The sequence below is a fragment of the Sciurus carolinensis genome, chromosome 8 (assembly GCF_902686445.1).
Source record: "Sciurus carolinensis chromosome 8, mSciCar1.2, whole genome shotgun sequence".
Taxonomy (NCBI): domain Eukaryota; kingdom Metazoa; phylum Chordata; class Mammalia; order Rodentia; family Sciuridae; genus Sciurus; species Sciurus carolinensis.
The window spans coordinates 35,422,067-35,445,185 of NC_062220.1; the positions used below are offsets into that span (position 1 = coordinate 35,422,067).

Below are 23,119 nucleotides of genomic sequence, written 5' to 3' on the forward strand. Positions count from 1 at the left end.
CAGACTTGTGCTTTTTAGGCAATGCTGGAACCATTAAGACTATGGGAACTCTTGGAGATGAACTGAATGCATTTTGCATTGGGAAATGGACAAGAATTTTGGAAGCCAGGAGTGGAATGCTACAATTTAGATACAAGGTGTCTCCCAAAACTCCTGTGCTAATGTGGGAGTTTAAATGATTGGATTATGAGATCTGTAACCTTATCCATGGATTAGTCCATTTGATGGTTCAATTATTTGAGTGGATCACTGGGTGGTACCTGTAGTCAGGTGAGGCATGACTGGAGAAGGTAAATCACTGGAGCATGCCCGCGGCGGGGGTGGGGGGTTAATATTGTCCTCCCTGGCTCCTCCCTCTCTCTTTCTGTTTCTCCATCACCTGAGCTAAGTAGCTTCCCCTCTCAATCCCTGCCCCACCTTACCCTTCCTTCCACTGTGATGTATTGCCTCATCTTAGGTACAGAGCAATGGAATTGGCCATGAGTTGAGACCTCTGAAACTGTGAACCCCAAATAAACTTTTCCTATTTTAAGAAGTTGTGGTTTAGTATTTCATAACATAGTGATGAAAAGGCAGCTAACGCACTGCCTGACCTGATTTCAAGACTTACTATAAAAATATAGTACTAAAGACAGTATGGTATTAGAAAAAAAAAAAAAAAAGATCTGTAGAGCCAAATCGAGAGTCCAAAAATAGACTTGCATTAACATAATCAACTGATATTTGACAAAGAAGCTACAAAGATAATACAATGGTGAAAAGATGATTTTTTTTTCACTAAATAGTGCTAGATATCCTGAACATCTTAAACCAGAAAAAGATTCTAGATATAGACCTCAAGTCCTTCACAGAAATTAGCTAAAAAATGGACCATTGATCAAAATATAAAATGCATGAGTATAAAATTTCTGGAAGACAATATAAGAGAATCCCTAGATGACCTTGGGTATGGCAATAATTTCATAGATACAACACCAAAGCCAAAATCCTTGAAAGAAATACTGGATAAACTGGGATTCATTAAAATCAAAATTTTGTTTTGCAAAAGACAGTCAAGGGGATGAAAAGATAGGTCATATGAAGAGAAAATATTTGCAAAACACACATCTGATAAAGAACTGTTATCCAAAATATACAAAGAACTTTTAAACTTCAACAATAAAAAACAAACAACCCAATTACAACATGGGCCAAAAACCTTAATAGGCGCCTCACCAAAAAAGATAAACAGTTGGCAAATAAGCACAAAAAGATGCTCCAGATCATATGTCATCAGAGAAACCCAAATTAAAACAACAATGAGATACCACTCCACACCTATATCTAGGCCAAATTCTAAAACATTAACAATGCCAAATACTGACAAAGATATGGAGCAACAGAAACCCTCACTCGCGCTGGGCTTAGTGACACATGCCTGTAATCCCAGTGACTGGGGAGGCTGAGACAGGAGGATTGCAAGTTCAAAGCCAGTGTCAGCAAAAGTGAGGCACTGAGCAACTCAGTGAGACCCTGTGTCTAAATAAAATAAAAAATTGGGCTGGGGATGTTGCTCAGTGGTCGAGTGCCCCTGAATTCAATCCCCAGTACCAAAAAAAAAAAAAAAAAAAAAGAAAAGAAAAGAAAAGAAACTCATTATTGGTGGGAATGCAAAGTGGTACAGTCACAAAAACAGTTTAGTAGTTTTTTACAAAGCTAAACATATTTTTACTATATGATTCATAAACTTGCTCCTTGTTATTTACCCAAAGTTGAAACTTACATTCACATAAAAATCCACTCATAGTTGTTTTTGCAGATTTTTCAAAATGGCCAAAGTGAATAAGAATTAACTAAGATGAACCAAGATGCCCTTCAGTAGATGAATGGATGAACTGTGGTATATCCAACTAATGGAATATTATTTAGCAGGAAAAATAATTGAGCTACCGGATCACAAAACAACATGGAGTCACATTAAATGCATATTACGAAGTGAAAAAAGACACTCGGAAGAGACTACATGCTGCATTATTTAATGTCTAGATGACACTCTAGAAAAGGCAAAGGTATTAAGACAGTGAAAAGATCAGGAGTTGCCAGGAGCTAGGTGGGTAGAGGAGGGAGGGTTAAGTAGTGATGGTGCAGAGGATTTTTAAGCCAGTGAAACTACTCTGCATGATACTACACAAAAAGCCAAAGTGTGATACTGCACATTATTATAAATTTATCAAAACTCATAAAAAGTTCAACACCAAGAATGAATCCTAATGCAATCTATGGGTGATGATGTGTCAATATAGATTCACTGGTTGCAAAAATTGTAACACACTGGTGTGGGATGTATTGATGGTTGGTTCTATAAATGATGTGCTTTCTAGAAGCTTCCATTGTAAAACAAAAGTAACCTCAACCGTGTCATAGTCACGGTTGGATGTGAAGAGATACTCATACTTCATGTTCACAGAAGTATTATTCACCATATCCAAAAGGTAGAAGTATCCTGTTTCCATCTATGCAGAATGGATAAGCAAAATATGATACATATATTGTACAAATATGATATGTATAATGAATATTATTCAGTTTTGAAAAGGAAGAAAAAGTTCCGACATTTGAAATAATATGGATGATCCTTGAAGACATTATGCTAATTGAAATAAGACAAATGCAATAGACCTAACATATGTTTGCACCTCTGGAGTAGTCAAAATCACAGACATAGATAGCAGAATCATGGTTTCCAGAGTTGGGTGGAAGGTTGAGCTATTGTCTAATGGATTTTTTATTGTCAGGATTTTCAGTTTTTCAAGTCAAAAAATATTCTGTGGATGTATGATGGTGATAAATGCACAACAATATGATTTCACAAAATGTTGCTGAACTGTACTTTAAAATGATTAAAATGGTAAATACCACAATTTAAAAAGACAACTTCATAATTTGCATGCTAATCTGTATGAGATTCTGTAAGTTTATCTAAAATATATAGTAATAAAAATATATAAAAATAAAATATATCAAATATATATAGGTGACTCTATCTAAAAGAAAGACTCAAGTGTTATGTTCCATGAAGAGACTAGAGTAAGAGTTTGAAGAGATATGATTAATAAACACATCTGGAAGCAGATAAGTTTCACACAAATATAAGCAATTTATTGACAATAGATATTTTCTTACAGTAATAAATATTCCAATCTTCTTGAGGGTTAGTTTGAAGTTGGGAAGTTGGTGTGCCCTTGGTAAAAACAATCAGACTTCTGGTACCATCTGCATCAGGACTACATCAGAAGGTACCTATGTTTGGGTGGAGAATCACAGAGATGTGTGCAACATCTGCATCAGCCTGCGTGTTTCTCTCTACACCACAAAAGTGATTCATGGGTCCCTGGTCCACATCACCATAGGTCCCCCCCATCTCAGTGTTAATATATCATAAAAATAGCTGGTGCCATAAAAAGTTAACATTTCAAATATAAAAATTCTTTTATACAAATATAATTCATAATATAATCATTCTTAAAATACAGCATTGCTATATATGAGTTTGAAACATTATTAAAATAAATATTTCCTACACAAAATTTCATTTGCATCACAAAATTATAAAATAGAAGCATATAAAACTATTTCATGATTGATTCTTCTTCGGGGTGTCTCCCATTTTCTCTCCCACTCAGTGCAGACAGTATGAAACACACACAGCTAGCCTTGAAACACACTACATCGAGAGGCTTGGATTTCATGTGCATCCACCCATAGAGCCCATGGCCTCTCTGCCTATGAGCTCTGTACCTGGAGCTTCTGTGGTAAGCAGGGTTTTCCTGCACCTGTTTGCACCAATTTCCTGCACCAATTTCTAGCCATCCTCCAGGTCAGAGGTCTTAAGAGCTCAGTATTCTCTGGGGGCAGGAAAGGAATGTCAATTTCCACATCAAGGGAGCCATCTCATCCCTGACCTGGCACTGCAACCGCCCTTATCTATTCTGATTCTCTGAAATATTTAAATATTTGGTAGATCTAGATGGTACTAACCCTGATTTCTAGGATCTGGAAGTTTCTTTCTCAACCAATCATTGGATGTTGAATGGAACATAACTTAATGGGCTATCTTGGGACTCCTGCAGTTTGGAAATGAGACAGCTAGAATGCTTAGCAGACAATATAGTTGTGTGTCTAAATATCTGGAGAGAGGAGAGAAAAAGGGATATAAATTATATAATTCACTAAAATTTCCAGTTATCATTACTTAATCATATCTCTAAGAAGTATGATTTCAGTTCTTTGTTAATACAAATTAACCAGTTTCACTAAATGATAAGGTGAACAACTAGGCTGGTTGACATTTAGCTGCCATTCCAACTATTACCAAAAGGCCAAGTATTTTCAGAAAACCTGTCTTGCAAAATCCAAGTGGTAAATCTTTAAGAATTTGGAGTACCTTTCACACAATTTGACCACTGTAGGGAGCCATTTATCCAGACCTATATGAATGTCCTTAAGTCTTCTTGCCAAAATGTTTTATTAAAAAATATAATAATAATTATCATCCTTGCTTTCTGAGGCCAAAGCAGCTGATTTCTGCTCCAGTTCCATGAGTGGATGTCCAATGCCATCATCATTTTTCATTGCTCTCTAGAGCCTTGTTTCTTGGACCTCTTCTTCTGTCTCCTCCTTCAGAGAAGCAATCTGGGACCGAGACTTGTGCTTGCTGGAGTTGCGGTGGGGGAAGAGTTTCACCCTGTCAGAGGAGCTGATCGCTTGTCGGAAGAGGCTCTTCTCGCTCAGCAGCTTCTGAATGGAATCATATTGCCGTACTTTGTTCTCTTCTATGACCTAGAGAAGTGGCCATTAGTGAGATCTCAGACAGAAGTCAGGTCACATCAGAGCAGGGACAGAAACTGGCAAAGTCTCAAAGGAAAATAAAAGCTGAAAGAAAACACAGTGTCCAGAGCCTGGCATCTTGAACAATCAGGTATATCATTTAATTATTACATTTTCTTGCTTTAAGGAGCTTCTACCATCTGTGAAATTAACGGTAATTTTCTATGTAGAAGGTGGATTTTTTTTTTTAATTAGTATAGAACTGAGTGATGCACTTCTTCAAAAAACTTTAGAGGAATGGAGAGTGCTTTGAAAACAAGAAAGATTTATCATAGATTCTTTACATCCACAGCACTATAAAATACTGAACTTCTTCAACAGTGGACCTGAAGCCTAACAATTCCAAATTGGTCAGATTTGCCTGGGTTGAATATGCTGCTGTTGCATGTTAAGGTAAAGTAAACTCAAGACCAGAGAAGAGAGGGCCTAACCCAACCTGAACTTGTCTATGGCAGGGAAAGAGGTTGTCTGTTCCTTACATTGTCATTCTCGAGCTTTGTAATAATAAAAATAATAAAAATCCGTCAGTAAGGAAAGCATTTACCTCCTGAGGGCTCAAAAACCTTAACAGGAATGACATGATATATTATCCTCAGAACTTCCTTGTGACTAAACCAGAGGGAATTTGTAAACAACACTTGACGGCATCTGTGACAGTTTTGAAAGCACATTGAGAAGGGGGTTGAGAGAGGCACTAACCTGAACTTTAAATAATGATTAGAGAAATAAGCCTCTGAACTACCACATTAAAATCATAAATCAGATTATAAGACAACGAGGCCTGTCCCCATCCTATCCAACGGATATTGTTATTGAAAGAATCAGAAAAACTTTATTTTTTAATGGTAGAGTAGTTTTTATGACTTGGTCTCAAGGCCTCAAAAAGTATAGTATCAGATTTATTAATGTAACATGCCACTATTTTAGGATTACTGAATTCAACCTCAATTCATATCTCAATTCAAAGTGAAAAACTTGTGCAGCTATTTTGATGGAGATTTTGACACATGTTTTAAGTAAGAACTTGTACACTGTTGCAATGTGCAGTATCACATGCAAGATTGTTATCAAGAATTACAAGAGAAATGAGATCTTAAGTAAATGTGTAAAGACTCACCAAAAATCGCTGACATTCCAACATTGCTTCTATTCTGTGTTCACAGAGGATTACTGTGCAATCAGCGAATGCTTGTTTGAGAGTTCTTCGAATTATTTGGTATGTTCTAGAAAAGAAAGAAAATACCACATATAGCTTCACAGAATATGAAAAAGGTGCCTTTATCTTTGATAGCATGCTTACTATTCAATCAATTTACTTCTTTAAATCACTTTTTTTTTTTTTTTTTTGGTACCACTGCACTACATCCCAGCCCTTTTTATTATTTTTTTCTTTTGAGACAGGAGTTCACTAAGTTGCTTAGGGCCTCACTAAATTGTTGAGGCTGGCTTTGAATTTGAGATTCTCCTTTTAGTTTTAGTTTACTATGGGGTAGATGTTTAAAATATCCATAAGTAAATAGGACAAATATTTTGAATAAAATTTCATAAATTAATGATTTTTCATTATTAGAATCACCAGCAGTTCTTTATTTTGTGCATTAAAATATTTATGGTATAAATGGAATAAAGGGAAAAAATCACATGGATCAGAGTAGGCCTATGTCACTAAATATTTAATCTGTGTTGACAAAATGGAAGTGTTTGTATGAAATTCCAAATCACATTCAGAAGAGAACCCAGGGTTCATATCAAGGAAATAAGCATTTGTGCTCACACCAAATAGTGACTTTTCCATTGGGCAATTATTTAATATTTGGGGGAGTTCCCCACTTGCAGACATAATAACCTAACAGGAATTTGTATCCATCTGAAGTAGGTCTCAATGATTCTATTCCTACTGTGTTATTAAGGATCAGGGTTTCTAAAACTCACATGGGATCCAAATGAGCACTGGGTTCATCAAGCAGTAAGATCTTGGCCTTACTGAGAACAGATCTGGCCAAGCACATCAACTGCTTGTGGCCATGGCTTAGCACATAACCCCCATCCACAAGGACAAAGTCGAGCTTCCCAGGAAACTGCTCTATCACAGATCTGAGTCCAACCTGCAGGAAAAGAGAGAAAACACTGTTTAGACAGGGTACTTGAGACACCACAGAGCTAAAATCTCCCAGGAGGTTGAAAATCTAAAAATACACATAAGAGTTCTGAAAGCTTCAATTTCATATCAACTCCACCCCAACTCACACTATTTGAGTTTGCGTTTGAGTCTATTTATAATCTTGGCAGCAATAAAGAATTGGAGGAGGACTTGTTTGAGCCTGGTACCTCATTCGTTCAGTGAGTACCTACTTAAGATCCAGGTACTCCAACATGCACTGAGGAAATAATAAATGGCAGATGGCTCCTCCAAGGCTCAGGGCATATAAAATTGTATATTCTGATTACAATACAATTGAACACATGCGGGAAAGATGATGTATACAGAAAGCAGTTATTGACTCTATCACGACATCCCTACTTAGCTAGTCCTATGTAGAGAATAAAAGACACCATATAGGGTAGAAGGTATGACATGACAGGGGTGCCACCTTCCATTTCCACTCTGCAATAAAGGAGAATAAAAGATACCATGAAAGAATCAACTGGGGAGATTTTAAAAATTACTTATGGAAATTTACTACTCATCTCTTTAATTCATAAAAACTTCAAGAAAAAAATTTGGATTTAAAGTATTGGTTTTTTTTACCAGGAGGTTTAAAGTCTCTAATGGGGTAGAATATAAGAGTTGTTTAGTGCCAGTGACTTATTTCTTTTTAAATTGGAAAGCAAAAAAAAAAAAAAAATTTTTTTGGAAGAACAAATGAGGTACAGAAACCCATCCTATCAAATTAAGACAAAAATTATTGATTGGATGGGTTTTTACACCTCATTTGTTCTTCCAAATGGGATTTTTTTCCTTTAATATAAGAAAACTCATTGGTCCTAACACAACCCTTATATTCTAACTCACTAGAGCCTTTTACTCTCCTAGTAATAAACCAATAATTTTTGAATAAATATACATTAAATGTTTCTTCATTGCCAAGTACTGCTGAAGATAAGAACCTACAATACCCTGAGGATTGTCTCCTACCCTTGAGGAATCTGGAATTTGGTATAAGGAGGCAAGATATATTGATGCCTACTATAACACAGGCAAAAAGATATAAGGGTCTTAAGAAAGAATTTCATGTTTCCAGAGATGAAATCAGAAATGAGCCACATGGCTGTTTATTCAGCAACATGTGTGCGCATGATGTATACTGCTGGTGATTCTTCTTTCCTTGAGTAGTTTCTCATTAAGACAATCTCAATTTGTGAGAATTCATCAAAGTTTGAAAGGGGTTTCTGAGATGGTAGGCAATTGTGTAAACATGTTAATAAGACAAAGAGGATTATTCTGATGTATTTTGCAGACTATAACATAAAACTACTTTGGGATACAAGTATCTAAGATGAATAAAATGTACTAGGCAGGGAGTTATGGGACCTGTATTCTTTCTGTCTGCCACATTTTGCTTTTTATTGCTTCTACCTGTGCATGTGCTATGGTCTCTCCCTCTTAAAATAAGAACAAAACCCTCACTTGCCACCAGGTTCTCCTTTGGCTATCATTCAACATTTACCCACTTTGTCATACAGAAATCTCAAAAACTTAGACTGCATCTGTAGTCTTGCATCACGGAACATTTTTCTTTCTAAAAGCATTTTTGCCTTGGCATATAAGAAATCATACTCCATGACCATTTCTTCCTATTATTACATGTGGACAACTCTCCCCTTTTCTGTCGCCTGAATACTTATTTCCATTCCAACTTACCCAATTCTCCTCTGACTGCAGTCATTTTCAGGGTATCAATGACTATCAATAAGCTAACAATTTTCAAATATTTATCTATAGTCTTGGACTTCATCCAGATACTTCTAAAATCCTTCTCTTCCTTGCCACCCCTGTTACAGTGACCTAGTCTGGGCCATCATTATTTCTTCAGCATCATACTGCAAATATCGATTGATTGAATTATCAGCCCATCACATGAACACAATAGAAATCTCCCTAACATGCAGGTTTGACCACTTAATTTCTCTGTCTTAAATCCTACAGTCGTTCACTTCCTAGCAGAGTAAAATATGTGGCTCTCACAAGGTACACGAAGCATCCAGAATTGAGTCCTCTCTCCTTTTGTTCTGGCAGCATCAAACAGTTTTTAGTTGCCCATAAACTTGATATTCTCACATTTGTATTGTTGTGCAGCATGAAGTATCCTCCTAATACCCCTTATCGTCCCTTAAGGCAGCCAGGCATCTATTTCTGGTAGTTTTCTTGTAAGACTATAAGTTTCTTGAAGGTAAAGACATGCTCTTCAGCTCAGCACATTGTCAGCCTCAACACATTCATTCATTCATTCAACAAACATGTACTGAGCTCCTAGAATTCTGAATCCAAACCAAACAGAGATTTGATGAATCAAAACTTAAGGATAGTTCAGCTCTGCTATTATGTAGTATGCTCAAAGGCATATCAGTTTGCTTGTCAGTCTTCTAAGACTTAATAAATTCCTCCCACCAAAACAAATTATAAAAATAGATGTTCCCTAAAACTAATGGAGATGTTGGTACTTTATTTCAGATTCATCACCAGTATTTCAATCAGCAGTATTTGAAGCTTTATTTATATATTTATGCATTTACATATGTATGTATGTACTTTTGTAGGCAAATTAACTAACAAGGAAACTACTGGTTAAAGACTGAAGTTAAGTGTTGAAGTCAAACAGAATTGGCTTTGAACCTCCACTCATTTGCTCACAATGCCGGGCATGTTACTTTAAGTGTCATTTACCTTGCATGTTAAAAAGGAGAAAATAATAGTATTGATCTTGAAGGGTTTTATTATGAGGATTAACTGAATTAATTGATGGAAAGAGGCTTCCACAGACTATAGCACACATGAGCTACGGTTACCTAATCCATGGCAACCACTAGCATCTGCAGAACCTGGGAAATCCCACGAATGCAGGCTCTGGAGCAGAAACACTACCTTAGTGTGACAAGGAGGTTCCAAGATTTTCTCTTCACAAGTTGCCTTGGAAAGTAAATTAGCAAAAAGTACTATAACAGTATTCAGTTAAATCATGCCCATAGTAACAGGATTGGAATTTGAGTAAACATGGAGTAGTCTCTCTAGATTCACTTAGACATACACTAATTTCCTACAGTCACACTAGAAAAGTTACTTTAATATGCTATGCTTTGCACTTTCCTCTGGTAAAAGCTGATCAAAGTGTGTTCTCTACTACAAGTAAATAATACTTAAATATATATCACTGTCAACATTTAGAGAACAGAATTTTAAAAATGAATGACAGGGAAGACTGGCCAATCTAGGCATTCTGCAACATTCCTATTTCACTATTTTGTTCACTATGAACTACAGGAAAAGTCTTCTAGAATCATAGTTACCAGGGAAAGGTCAACATAAGTTAGTGACACTAACTTTGGAGAGAAAACAAGAAACAAGATGAACTAGTGATTGTTTTGAAGAGATACAAAGTATTGTTACCAACTATATGTGCTGATAAGAATGACTTGAATTTGCTTACTGGTCATCTGAATGTAAATGACTGCTTCATCTTGTATTCCTTCAATAGACTCTTAATAAGAGTTTATTAAATTTGAGGTACTATGACAGATCTGGTAATTCAAAGACCAACAAAATGAGACCGTACTTTGAAGGAACACATGGTTCAGATGAGGAGAAAAATAATAAGTGTGAAATGACTGTCCAAGAATTATGGGCAAAGAACAATATGGGGAAAGAATAATAAGATTGAAATGGAAATTATTATATAGATTATTAATGTATAATATTAATGTATTAATAATTTAACAGCAGAATCACTCTCACACACACATACACATATTTATAATGCATGTACAAACAAAACTCTACCCCAATATCATTTTTTAATACTATCACCACAAATAATTTTTCAAATGGTTAAAAATAAGCATAAATTCTATCTTAATTCTGCCAAAACTAAGGTGGATTCAAAATTATTGGAATCTAGATGTTTTTAATTATTTTCATTCCACTCAACATAGTTTTTAATATAAACAAATAAATAAATAAATAAATAAACATATCAAGAGTTTGTGGATATAAGGAACCTTAGAACAAAAGAATTTTCCAGGTTTGTGCTGCTGAACTAATAAATTACATGTACTTCCCAAACTCCTATTAATTAAGCAGTATTTTGTGAAATATCAAAAAATGTTTAACAGTCTATAAAGGACCAGGCATTTTATTCAAAATGTTTGCTTTTGCTATTGGTGTACTCTGGAATGTTATTATGGAGCAAGAATTTGGTCTTGTGTCAGGAACATTAAAAAAAATCAGAAACATGAACTGAAATTTAACTGAAGGGTCCATTAGTGGACAATTACAAAAATAAACACTCTCAACTCATTTTGATACTTCTTTTGTTCCTAACTCTGCAGGCCTCCTTGGACAAATTTTTCACTGAAAAGGCCACTATTTTTGCTAGCTTTCTTCTAAAATGACTTACCAGACTATCAGTGTGTAAAGATGAAAACTTTTATAAGTAATCTAAAAAGCAAACAATTACAAGGAAAAAAAAAGTCTTCATTCTAAAGCTAACAGCCACAGTACTTACATTACAAATAATGCTGACATGAGAAGCAACCTGGGACCCAGGAGTCAAGGCTGCAGGCTCTGGTCCTGCATCTACCAGCAAGGCCCTGGAATTTCTCAAGGCTCAGTGTACTCATCACTAAAATAGGGATGATAATACTAGCTGCATATCAATCACAAAGGTGTTTTCATGACATATTACATGTGAAATGGAAGAATTCTTTATACATTCATTCATTCAATTAATCAATATTCATCAAACACTATCCATTTGTCCAACACTACACTTGGTACTGGCAATACCACAGTGAATAGGATGCAACATCTGACCTCCAGGAACTTATGGCACCATTGTAGGGTGCGGGGCACAGGCAGGATGCAAGGTAAATCTCTATCTGGTATGAGGAGTGCTACAAGAGGTGTGGAGGTATAGGATACACTTAGGAAAGGCTCCTCTCTCGGACCTGGAGCATCAGGGAAATTCCTAGAAGGAATGTGTAAGGAGAGTCCTGAATGAGGAGTAGAAAAAGGCCAGGAAAGGCTGGGTGGGTTTCCCAGGTGTAGGTGGGTTCCCAGCATGTAAAAAAAAGCCCCTGGAGAAGAGAGCACTCAGTGCTTTAAAGAATCCAGAGAAATTCAGGGCAGGTGAATCATGTGAAGCAGGGCTCACTGGAAATGAGAGAGGTAAAGACTATAACAAGAAGGTCCTTGTAAGCCACTTTAAACAGTATAGACTTTGTCCTGCAGGCAATAAGGAGCCACACATATGAAGGAAAGAAAAAAGTAATCAGATATGGAGTTTAGAAAGTTCACCAGGGTTGCAAAGTGGATGGAGTTGCACTGTGGAGAACAAACCAGGTTCCAGGGTCTTGTTCATTTTCTGGTTTAACACACCCAAAAATGTTCCTGTTTGTATATCATGTGATCAACCATATAGGACTAGAACTTGGGCCTTATAACCTTTAAACCCAAATCCCTTTTTCTGATTCTCTGGTTACTGCTTGTTTGCTGCCTTTGGGCTTCTTGAACAAAAATGTATCACTACTACTCAAAGCATTTGGTATTAAGGTTAGGATAGTCTCATCATCTTTGCTTATTAAACACTAAATTGTTTTTAAAAAGAATATCAGCAAAAAGATACATCCAAATATGAACCAACCACATAAAAATCTAGAAATGTAAATATTTGTATTATAGGGGTACTTAAAGTTTTAACCATGTCTTCTAAAATTTTAGATTAGTTTATGATTCTGCTTCCCTGTAAACTTTATTGTTTCTTGGCATTACTTGCAGATTTTATAGTCTAATGTCTTACTTCCCAAGTTCTCTCCCACCACACTGTGTTCCTATAGTTAGTTCAATCTCTGAAGTCACATCAAAGATCTTAAAATGTGTCACTTGCAATTTAGTTAATGTTTTCTTTAAAATCCCTGCATTTGTTGGGTAATAAGGAAACTTCGATAATGAAAATGGTTAATCTAAGTGCATTTTATTAGGGGCATGTTAAGGTTGGGCACTCAACGGGTAAGTGTTTAGCACTCACAGGCATTTCAAAGCTCCTGGCAAGGTCTACTTTGAAGGGAGGCAGAAAAGGGAAGAACATTTAGGATAAACAGAAATCGGGTGACAAGGACCAAAAGTACAGGAAATAGTATAATAAAGTTGTTCTCTAAGAAGAACTTTGAGTCTCAACAATCTTGGATCTCATGATTCTATTCACCACCATTTAGATCTTGGGAATTAAAACTCAAGTTTAACAAAAGAGAACAATTTATATTCTATTTCTCTTTAACATAATGCCTATATTTCTTTTAAGAAATTATCAGTTTATAGATAGGGTATTCTGTTAAAGGAATCAGGAATTTAACTAGTTCTCCCCACCCATCAACTCATCTGTATAATGCTTCCAATCATAATCAGTCACCTGTTGACTACAAAGTGCTATTTAGGAATTCTGATTCCTTTTTAATTGATGTATTTCCTATATGGCATCCTCATGACGTAAAGGGACAGCAGAAGCCTCATCTAAGTCAAGAGGCATTTTGCCTGGAAGTGCTCATTACTATGTCCTCTGAAAGCAGAAGATTCTTGCTGATTTTCAGAGAAGATTCTAGTCATTCTCAAGAACTCTAGAATGAGCATCACCTTCTGTGATAAACCTATACTTCCCAGGGAAGTATATCAGGTTAAACTAAAGCCTCCTCCTTGTACTGTGAGGGTTTCAGAATCTAGGGGGTACATGAGAAGGTGTGGAGAGGTGATGAGGGGGGCAATCAGTGCAAGGTAAGTACTTGGGTGTTTCCTAAGTCATGTCTCTGAAGCAAATTGCTTATGGAAGAAGGTAAAAGTAATGTTATCTATGGGGCCTGCTATAGACTGAATGTTTGTGTCCCTTCAAAATATATATGTTGAAATCCTAACCCCCAAAGTGATGGTATTAAAAGATGAGGCCTTTGGGAGGTGACTAGGTCATAAAGACACTACCCTCAATTCATGATTTGGATTTGTGCTCTTATAAAAGAGGCCCTAGAGAGCTAGCTTACTCCTTCTGCCATGTAAGGACATAGTGAAAATCTAGCCATCCATGAGGGAGCGGGACCTCACAGATATTGAATCTGCCTGGGCCTTAATTTGGGACTTCTCAGATTTCAAAACTATGAAAAATAAATATCTGTTGTTATCTCAGATTTCAAAACTATGAAAAACAAATATCAGTATGGTATTTTGTTTAGAACCTCCAACAGACTAAGACATAAAATTGGTCCTGGGAGAGGAGTAATGCTTCGAGAAATATTAAAAATGTGGAGGCAGCTTTGGAAGTGGGTAGAGGCTGGAAGAGGTTTGAGGTGCATGCGAGAGAAAGTTCACATGGTTGTAGATGGACCACTGGAGGTTATACTGGTAAGGGAAAGGGGAAATATGTAGAGAAAACTAAAGAATAATTAGGTGTCGATGAATAAAATATGAGTAGATATCTGAATGGTAGAGGCCATTTGGATGATTTCTCAAACAGAAATGAGGCACAGGGTATTAGATAATGGAGGAAAGGTCATCCTTCCTATAAAGTGGCACCTGTGATTCCCTCAGGCTAGAATCATATGGCAGCTAGATTCTAGCCTGAGGGAGTCACAGGTGCAGGATTTAGGCACAGAGTCACAACAGGAGTGAGGCATTCAATGCCATGGGGGTAGAGTCTCCACACTAGTGTGTCTGAAATGTGTGACACCTACCTTGTAGGCCTGCAGGACATAACAGGGAACCAAAGAAGATTATTTTGCTTGGGACCTGTTACTCCCTTCTTTCCTAATTCTCCCTTTTGGAATGGGAATGTTTATCATATATCTGTTCCATTATTTTATTCTGGAAGCACACAAAAGGTGTGATTTCAAGGTTTACAGGCAGAAAACAACTAACTTAAGGACGAATCATATCTTAAGTCTCACCATCTCTCTTTTAGATGATATTTAGATGAGACTTCCAGTTTTAGATTTTTAAGTTGATGCTAGAATGAGTTAAGATATTTGGGGTTATTGAGATGAGATAAATGCATTTTGTATAAGACAGTAACATGCATTTGGGGGAAACAAGGGGGTTAATTCTAGATCTAAATGTTTTTGTCCTTTGAAAATATTACATGTCAAAACCCTAACCTCCACCATCATGACAGTAGGAGGTGAGACCTTTGAGAGATGCTTAGGTCATTAGGACAGTGCCCTTGAGAACGGGATTAGAGCTATTGTAAAAGAGCTCCCAGAGAGATCATTCACCTGTTCTACTACACAGAAAGAAGCCACCATCTATGAACCAGGAAGCAGTTTCTTAGCAGCACTAAAACTGGTTGGATTTTCTGGCCTCCAGAAATGTGAGAAATTAATTTCTGTTGTATATAAACTATACAGTCTATGGCATTTTATTAGCCTAAATGTACTGAGACAGGGCCTGAATCCCCTGAAAGGAGAAATGGGTTAATCTAAAGTACAGGGTGCTCCAGGAAGATCAGGGTACTCCTGTTAAAGTTGTATGTATGTGTGCACCACACAAACACACAAAGGTAACTGCATAAAATTATCTCAGCTGTGACAACCATTTTTGTATGTATATGAACTACCGCTTTCCCCAAAATTATTTGAATTAGTATCCTTACCTCATCTGCAACTTTCCATATTTCTTGATCACTCCACAGTTCATAGGGATCCAAGTTTTTTCTAAATGTTCCAGAAAAGATAAATACTTTCTATAACAATAAAGAGGAAGAAAGCATAAATAACCTAAATATCACCTTTTCCTTATTTTAATGTGAAATGCATCACAGAAAAAAAAATCTTAAAGCAATGTACCAAACATCCATGCACTTACCATTTGGTTTTCTTAAATTTTAATATTTTATTATGCTTGCTTTGTACCATTTTTTAAAGGAAAATTAAGGCAATATTTGAAGCCTCTTGTGAACATTTCTCTAATGTTCCAATGTCCTTATAATAAGGAAATTGAGATGATTTTAAGTTGTGGAAACTTAAAAATTTTTTTATTTCCAGCAATATTCCTTATTATAAGCAAATACAACATGAAATTTTGAAGTTCAAAAACATTAAATTTAAGAGTTATAATTAACTTGTCAGAGCACATTCCTACTCTGTTAATGTATTTTCCTTGGATTTCTTTGATAACCCTAGCTTCCTAAGGGATTTTGAAAATGCTTTAACTTACAGGCATTTATTCAAACACACTTGCACATGTGGTCTACAAATCAGGACACATCTCTATTTTCACCACCAGACAGGAGAGGGCCACAAGTAGAAATCAGTGATGAAAGAGTGGAAACCAAATATCTGATAAACTGCATGTGTGTTACAGAAGGAAGGCAGATGAGATTGATGGAGGTGAGGTGAGAAATGAGTCTAATTGCCTGCAAAGAGTGCTACACAGCTTTCTCCTTGTGACATTCAACTTGCCACATCACTGTCTATTTGAGTTTGCTTAATACTTAATGTCTTAAAAGAAAATCACTGTTTCACTAGGAAATGCTCATGTAATAAATAATAATAACAACATAAACAATAATATTTAGCCCTTTGTATATATAATTCAGCTGAGAAAATAATTTTATGTTAATGTCTTGAATATTTTTTTTCTTTTTTTCTTTTGCCTTTGGTTGATGACACTCACTAAAGGGAATTAAGAACTAAATTTCTCAGAGTCTCAGTTTCACAAATTGCTTTAGTCTAAGACAGACTGCTCAGTACCCATGTAATCTGTAAGGAACCACACAAGGCAAGCTGGTTCCAGATTACAGTGTCTGTACCTCTCAGGTAGAAAGAGCATATTCTCCCCAAAGTTATCAAGTTCAAGGAGGATCATATTGGAGACCTAATCTTTAGGGGCATAATTTATGGATTAAAGAACAATGTTATTACCAAATGTCTCAGGAATTCTCTAGAGAGGGCAACCAGAAGTCTTACTATGGATATTTCTTGACCTGTATTAAAATCACCTTCCTGAGGGACACTGACATTGCTCTACAGAGGCGGATATGAGATGAATGTATGATTCACAGGATCATAGATATATGGTGGATCTATCTGTGCATCCAGCTCTATGCTTCTGAGTACATGAGAGTAGTGTCCAAATGAGCTAAAGAGAGCAGACAAAGGACATTATTGGAGAATTCTGACAAACTAATGAGAACTAAACAAGAAGTGGTCCTGAGAATTTGAATCAATTCATTATTTAACCAGTTGGGTCTATTTAGTAACTAAAGTTCAAAAGCTTGCCAATAAAATTCTGCCATTTACTATTTTTAATATATTTCTTTTTATATTACAGTTCTTGATTTTAAAAGTTCCTTGACTTATTGAGAAGGTGTGGGCCAACCAAGTATCAGACAACATCAAATGCTTCAGAAAAGTGATCTCCACCACAGAGAGGCTTACCATGTGCCATGCCATGGGCAGGTTCATTACATGTGTTATCTCATTCTATCATCATACCAACCTAATGAGATAAATCCTATTACTGCATATAAAGAAATAGCAACTTGGAAATTAAGTTCAGTGACTTGATTGGGGTCACTGAGCAACTAGATAATAGGAACTGGAATTCAAAACCAGGTAGGTGTGTTTGTCTCCAAATCTGTGCTCCTCGACACCACAGCAAAATGTCTCAGGTTCTTTTTGGGCCAGTCCCCCATCCCCAAATCAATTTGAAGCCAGCAAAGATTAAAAGATGGACAGGGGTGCATGAAGAGCTCATCAGGGCTTGGGAGCATAGTTTTATTTAAACACAGTTATTCATCCCTGTAGCCAGAGACTTAGTTGCTCTGGGGTTAGCTTCCTCTTCCTGTGCAGGGCCTGAGTTGAAGAGCTTCAAATGGGCTACAGCATTTTCATAACTTTGGAGGAGGCTTATACATTCAAAGGAAGCACACAACAGAAATATTTACTTTGGCCAGATAGAATAATGCCATTATTTTGGAAGACTGTGGACAGAGGCCAAAGGTGTTATAGCTTCAAAGCAGACAGTTATTGAAAGCCTTGTGGCTTGCAGAAGTGCCACAGCAATGCAAGGTTTGGATGCAAACAGGGATCCTGTCTTTCTCATTTTTTTGTTTTCTAAAATGGGAAGTACCACCTTTCTTCTGAAATCGACTCCATCTCTGTGCTTCCCATTTCAGTATTCAACACCTTCATTTCCTCAATCCAGGAACTTGAGACTCATCCATGACTTTTCTCTCTCCCTGATCTTCCCAAATGAAATTAATCATCAGTCCTATGATTTTTTTCCAAAATTATTTGTCAAATCAATGGATTTCTCAACTTCTACTTCTACTGAATGGTTCAATTCATCAGTATCTCTTCCCCAACCACTGAAAGAGCTTCCTAAATGATTTCTTCTACTATGCTCTTACTTTCCATTCAATTCATTCTCACTTGGCAACCAAAGCAAGGCACTAAAAGTATAAGCTGGATCATTTCATTAATTCTTTATAAAATGACTTTTCATTGTACTCAGGGCAAAATGTACTGTCCTACAGATGGCCTACAAGACCTTATATGATTTAGCCTCTTCTTCCTCTGGTTCATCTATACCCTTCTCTACTCCCTTTCCTTTTTTCACTCCAGACACTTTGGCATTCTTTCAATTCCTTAGCTTCTTCATATATTTCATTTTCCTTGCTTAGGAATTTCATCCTCTACATTTGACCCAGGGACAACTACATTCTTTGTATTTCAAATTTAATTTAATTTCCTTAGGACATCTTTCTTGCTTCAAAACTGAATAAGCCCTTTCAAAATATTAAGATTATATATGCAACTGTGGGCAATTTGTTTTTAATATCCATTGCTCCTATTAGATTATAACTTCATTGTGTACCCTCTACATCCTGTATTAATTCTTGAGACTCAGGAAAGGATAGAGATCACCATTGTTCACCACATGACTAATCAGTTCCCTATCATAATATATAGTGCAATAAATGTTGCTGGAATGAATGAGTAGGTGAATGTGAAGATAAGAAGTAAAAATATAAAAACATCAAAGTCAGAGTTCAACTTCAACATAAATGTTATTTTTCTTCCATTTTGAAAAGTAACTTCTACCAGCTGTTTTGCTTTTCCTCAGAAGGTTGTGGAGAGGGTTTATTAAAATGTGTCCTAAATGCTTACAAGTATTATAGTCTTTTAAAGAATAATACTGACAACCCATTAAAACTTTGCTGGTTCTTTATAATTATTTAATAGATGGTTTATCTAACTTTTATTCATAATAGCCTAATAATTTATATGAACTATTTAGCAAATGTTATATACAACACATATATTACATATGTATTAATTCATAATACATATGAATTAATTTTATTTAAAATGGATATATATTTGCAATTATGAAGGAAGACAGCTGTTTGTTGGAACAAACATCCAAAAGTTTTAAGTGTGGTAGATTTGTTAGCATTCAGAAATTCTATAGGTTTTTTGTTTACAGTTTATTGTCTAGCATAAGGCAATGAACTGAGTATTCCTTTAATTTTACAGAAAATCCAACTGAACAAACTGGTTCAGTTAGAATTCAATTTCATACAATCAATCAGACATTCCATTCCTCTATTACAAATAGGATCTGGCACTCTCAAGCTTCCAGGGGTGCCAGTGGGTGTCTTAGTTCTGTTTTCTAAACGGTGTGAACTTTCCACAAATTCTTCTCTGCTGCTGAAAGGCCTTTGGAGGTCACCTGAGTCCTTTTCCACTGGTTTACAAATGAAACAGCCAGGGCCTGAGAAGTTACATGATTTGGCCAACTGGCACAGGTTTAAAAAAAAAAAAAAAAAAAAAGTACCTGAAACTATCAATCACAATGATTCTCTATCTCTCTTTTAAGAAACTATTCACTAATAAGAAAGTTAGGGTATGCAAATATTTGATATTTATTTAATGTCATGTATGGTATAAAGAGCAATTCTTGAGAATCAGGGAAGAATAAAGAGATCTCCATTGTTCACCACATGACTAAACTTGAACTCTCTCCTTAACCCCTCCACTCAGGAAACAGCTGAGCCTACATGGAGTTCTCAGAACAGGCATTATGCTCTAGCACTAGATGTCAAGTGAAAACAAAAAAGCAATTTTGCTTCTGTGATGACTGAATGTAATACAAATTAAATAAGTAGGAGGAATGGCTCTCTATCCTGAAACATATAGTGCTATTAATTTTGGTCCAAAGGGGAAATACATATATGGAGAGAGAGAGAAGAGAAGAGAAGAGAAGAGAAGAGAGGAGAAGAGAAGACAGATCATGTGTAGTTCTGTTTAGACTGGCCCAAATGCTTGCAGGTATCACAGTGGTCATGTTTTGACAATGTTTGCAACATTTTCTGATATTCTGAATCAGTACCATAAAAAAAAAAAAATCTATCCAATGTAGTTAATCAAGATCCACAGTTGCATTAGAGAATGTTGAAAAATATGCAAAAACAAGCAGAACTTTGCTTTCAAGAACACCTAGAATAAGATGAATAATATATTTCTCAGTCAGAACTATTAAAGGTTTATAACAAGTACAGATTAATTTTATAATAGTAAAGTGCATGCCATATATTTACATGTAAATGTTCACATGTAAATGTTTAAATTATTTCTTGTAAAGTTTTTAGTGTTTGACAGCATTTTTATCCCACAACTTGTTAGTATATACTTTTTCAGAGATAGTATTCAAAATGTTTTCCTGATTGAAAACAGTATCAAAAATTTCAAACTTTGAGGCTCCAAAATAGCAAGATTGTGCTGCCCTTTTATCTTCAACAATTATTTTCCTCTTCTCCCTTGAATTTGGCACCTCACCCCACTATCCTCACGTTTAGTTCAGATGCTCATCACATCAGAGCTGGACAGTTTTAGAGTCTCCCTGCTTCTCATTCCTTCCCCCAAAGTCTTTCCACCACCCATTAATGTTCTACCACCCTTTCACTCCAGAAGGGTGAGCCCATGCCTTGTGGACCATGTCAGGACTTACCAAGTCTTTCTTTTTTCTCTTACTACCCCTCACATATAATCTCTGATTCTCTGCCCACCCCTGACTTTTTCTAATTACCATCTTTGTGCTTGTTCATAATCTCCCTGCCTGGAACCCCAAACACTCAACCTTCCTAAAACCTACAAACCTTTAAAACTCATTTTCACTATTACTTTCTTTGTGAAACTATCCACACTTCATTCATCCCCACAGAATATACCCCTAATGTGATACAAAGAAAAAGGAGACATGATACTTTGTCCTCAATGAACTATAAAAAAATCATAATAACAACTAGTACCAGAACACAGTGTATTGTACTCACAATAGCCAGGGAGGAGACTAAGAACTTTAAATGTATCAACTTATTCAATACCTAAAAAACCTCTATGATGCTGTTACTAGCATTATACCCATTTTACAGAAAGGAATCTAAGGCACAGAGAGATTACTTACCTAAGATTACATGAATTAAAACTCAATATCAATAGAACCATAACCCCTCGTGAAAGAGATCAAGAATTTAGTGATGCAGCACAAAACAATGGATGTGGAATTCCTATTGGGCAAGCTATTGTTTTATGTGCCTTGGAAAAGAAAAAGTAGTAAGAAAAAAAATGTCTTATTTAGTATTTCCATTGTATTCTTTTTGTTAGCCTGCTTCCTTTTTTGATAGTTTTGTTTAAATGTTGCCTCTTTAACTAGCATGTCTGCAATGTATTTATAATACTAAGTAGATATTAAACAAATACACAGATGATTGTAGCATTAGACACTTCAGAAGTTTGAGGAGAGATTTATAAAAAAGGCCCTAGATTCCATCTGGGACTATTTTGAGTTGGAGTCAAAAATCCCAAATTCACACAGTCGGAATGTTAGTTTAAAAAGTTTGGTTTATGTGCCACGTATAATGGAGACATGCAAGGAACAAGATGAGGAAAACCTAACAGTGCGGGTAGAGAAAAGAAGGATACATTGACGTGGTGCAAGAGTAACAGGTGGCATGGGGACTGGGCTTTCTGGCAGAATTATCCACAGCACCCCTGATGAGCCCACACCTTGGCCAAGACTATACCTAATTATCTGTATTTGATTTATCATTTTGGTCATAATATTTCTTCCTTTGATCTGAAATATGACAATGAGTGTAACTTTGCACTTCTCATTAAAACTTACAGGTCAGATTTGGGCCTTACTGTGACAGATGAATGACAAACATTACCTATACATTTTAGATAGCTATAAAATCTACAGTATTTTAAATTTTATATAGAAGGGGTTTAACAATTAATTGCTCAATTGTTAATTATTATTAAATAGAATAAGAGTGACCACATCCCCATTTTCATCCTTCATATCTATAGACATATTTTAGCCCTCCTGACATCCCCTAGAACAAAGGACGTCCCAATTCTGTGATAGGAGTCATGTGTAGGCATGGATTATTTTTGGATCATACAGTTTATGGCAAGGATATGTCAAGGCATTCACTTAGAATAGCTTGCAGTCTTTCAAACTTAAACCCAAAGCTTTAAATATAAATTTGAAAATTATTGTCTTTTTCAATTAACTAAGTGTTTAATAAGTTCACGGCTAATGAACAATTTTAATCCTTGGTGTTTTGAACTACCTAAGCCATTAGAACTCTTGACTGTAAACCTCGTTGCCTTCTCTTCATGACCTCACATTATGCTAACAGGTATAATAGAACAAATTAAAGAGGCTTCACCTCGAAATATATACAATAGCCTGTTTTCCAGGCTGGAGTATTCTCCAAGATTGCTTTCTAGTTGTAGAATAGAAGAATTAAAAAACAAACAAACAAACAAACAAAAAAAAACTACAAAGGCTTGACAAAACTATTGGTATCCTGTCATTCCACAGGAAAAGTTTCAGGATCACTATGAGACAAAGGGGAAGTTTCTTGTTCAAAGTTCCTCTTTCATGTCTCTGTAGACCAGTGTCAAATTAACCTAGCAATCTCTGATAGGTCAATGTCAGAGATCTTCAGAATGACGCCTTTGCAAGGTTTGGAAGATAGGATGATGA

General features: G+C 36.0%; 1 protein-coding gene across 3 annotated transcripts in view; it reads right to left on the reverse strand.

Annotated features, from left to right (window-relative positions):
• Nucleotides 1-3,122: 3,122 nt before the first annotated feature.
• The window catches only part of Cftr (CF transmembrane conductance regulator), a 155,688-nt gene continuing 135,691 nt past the window's right edge, over nt 3,123-23,119 (reverse strand). For 2 of the 3 annotated variants that reach the window (XM_047562587.1, XM_047562589.1), the window contains exons 24-27: nt 15,708-15,797; nt 6,799-6,971; nt 5,984-6,089; nt 3,123-4,818 (exon numbers count right to left, since the gene is read on the reverse strand). In XM_047562587.1, coding sequence (XP_047418543.1) covers nt 4,618-4,818; nt 5,984-6,089; nt 6,799-6,971; nt 15,708-15,797 — 570 coding nt within the window. In that variant the 3' untranslated portion in view covers nt 3,123-4,617. Of the gene's footprint in view, nt 4,912-5,983; nt 6,090-6,798; nt 6,972-15,707; nt 15,798-23,119 lie in introns of all 3 variants that reach the window. The other variant, XM_047562590.1, reaches the window with a different exon arrangement.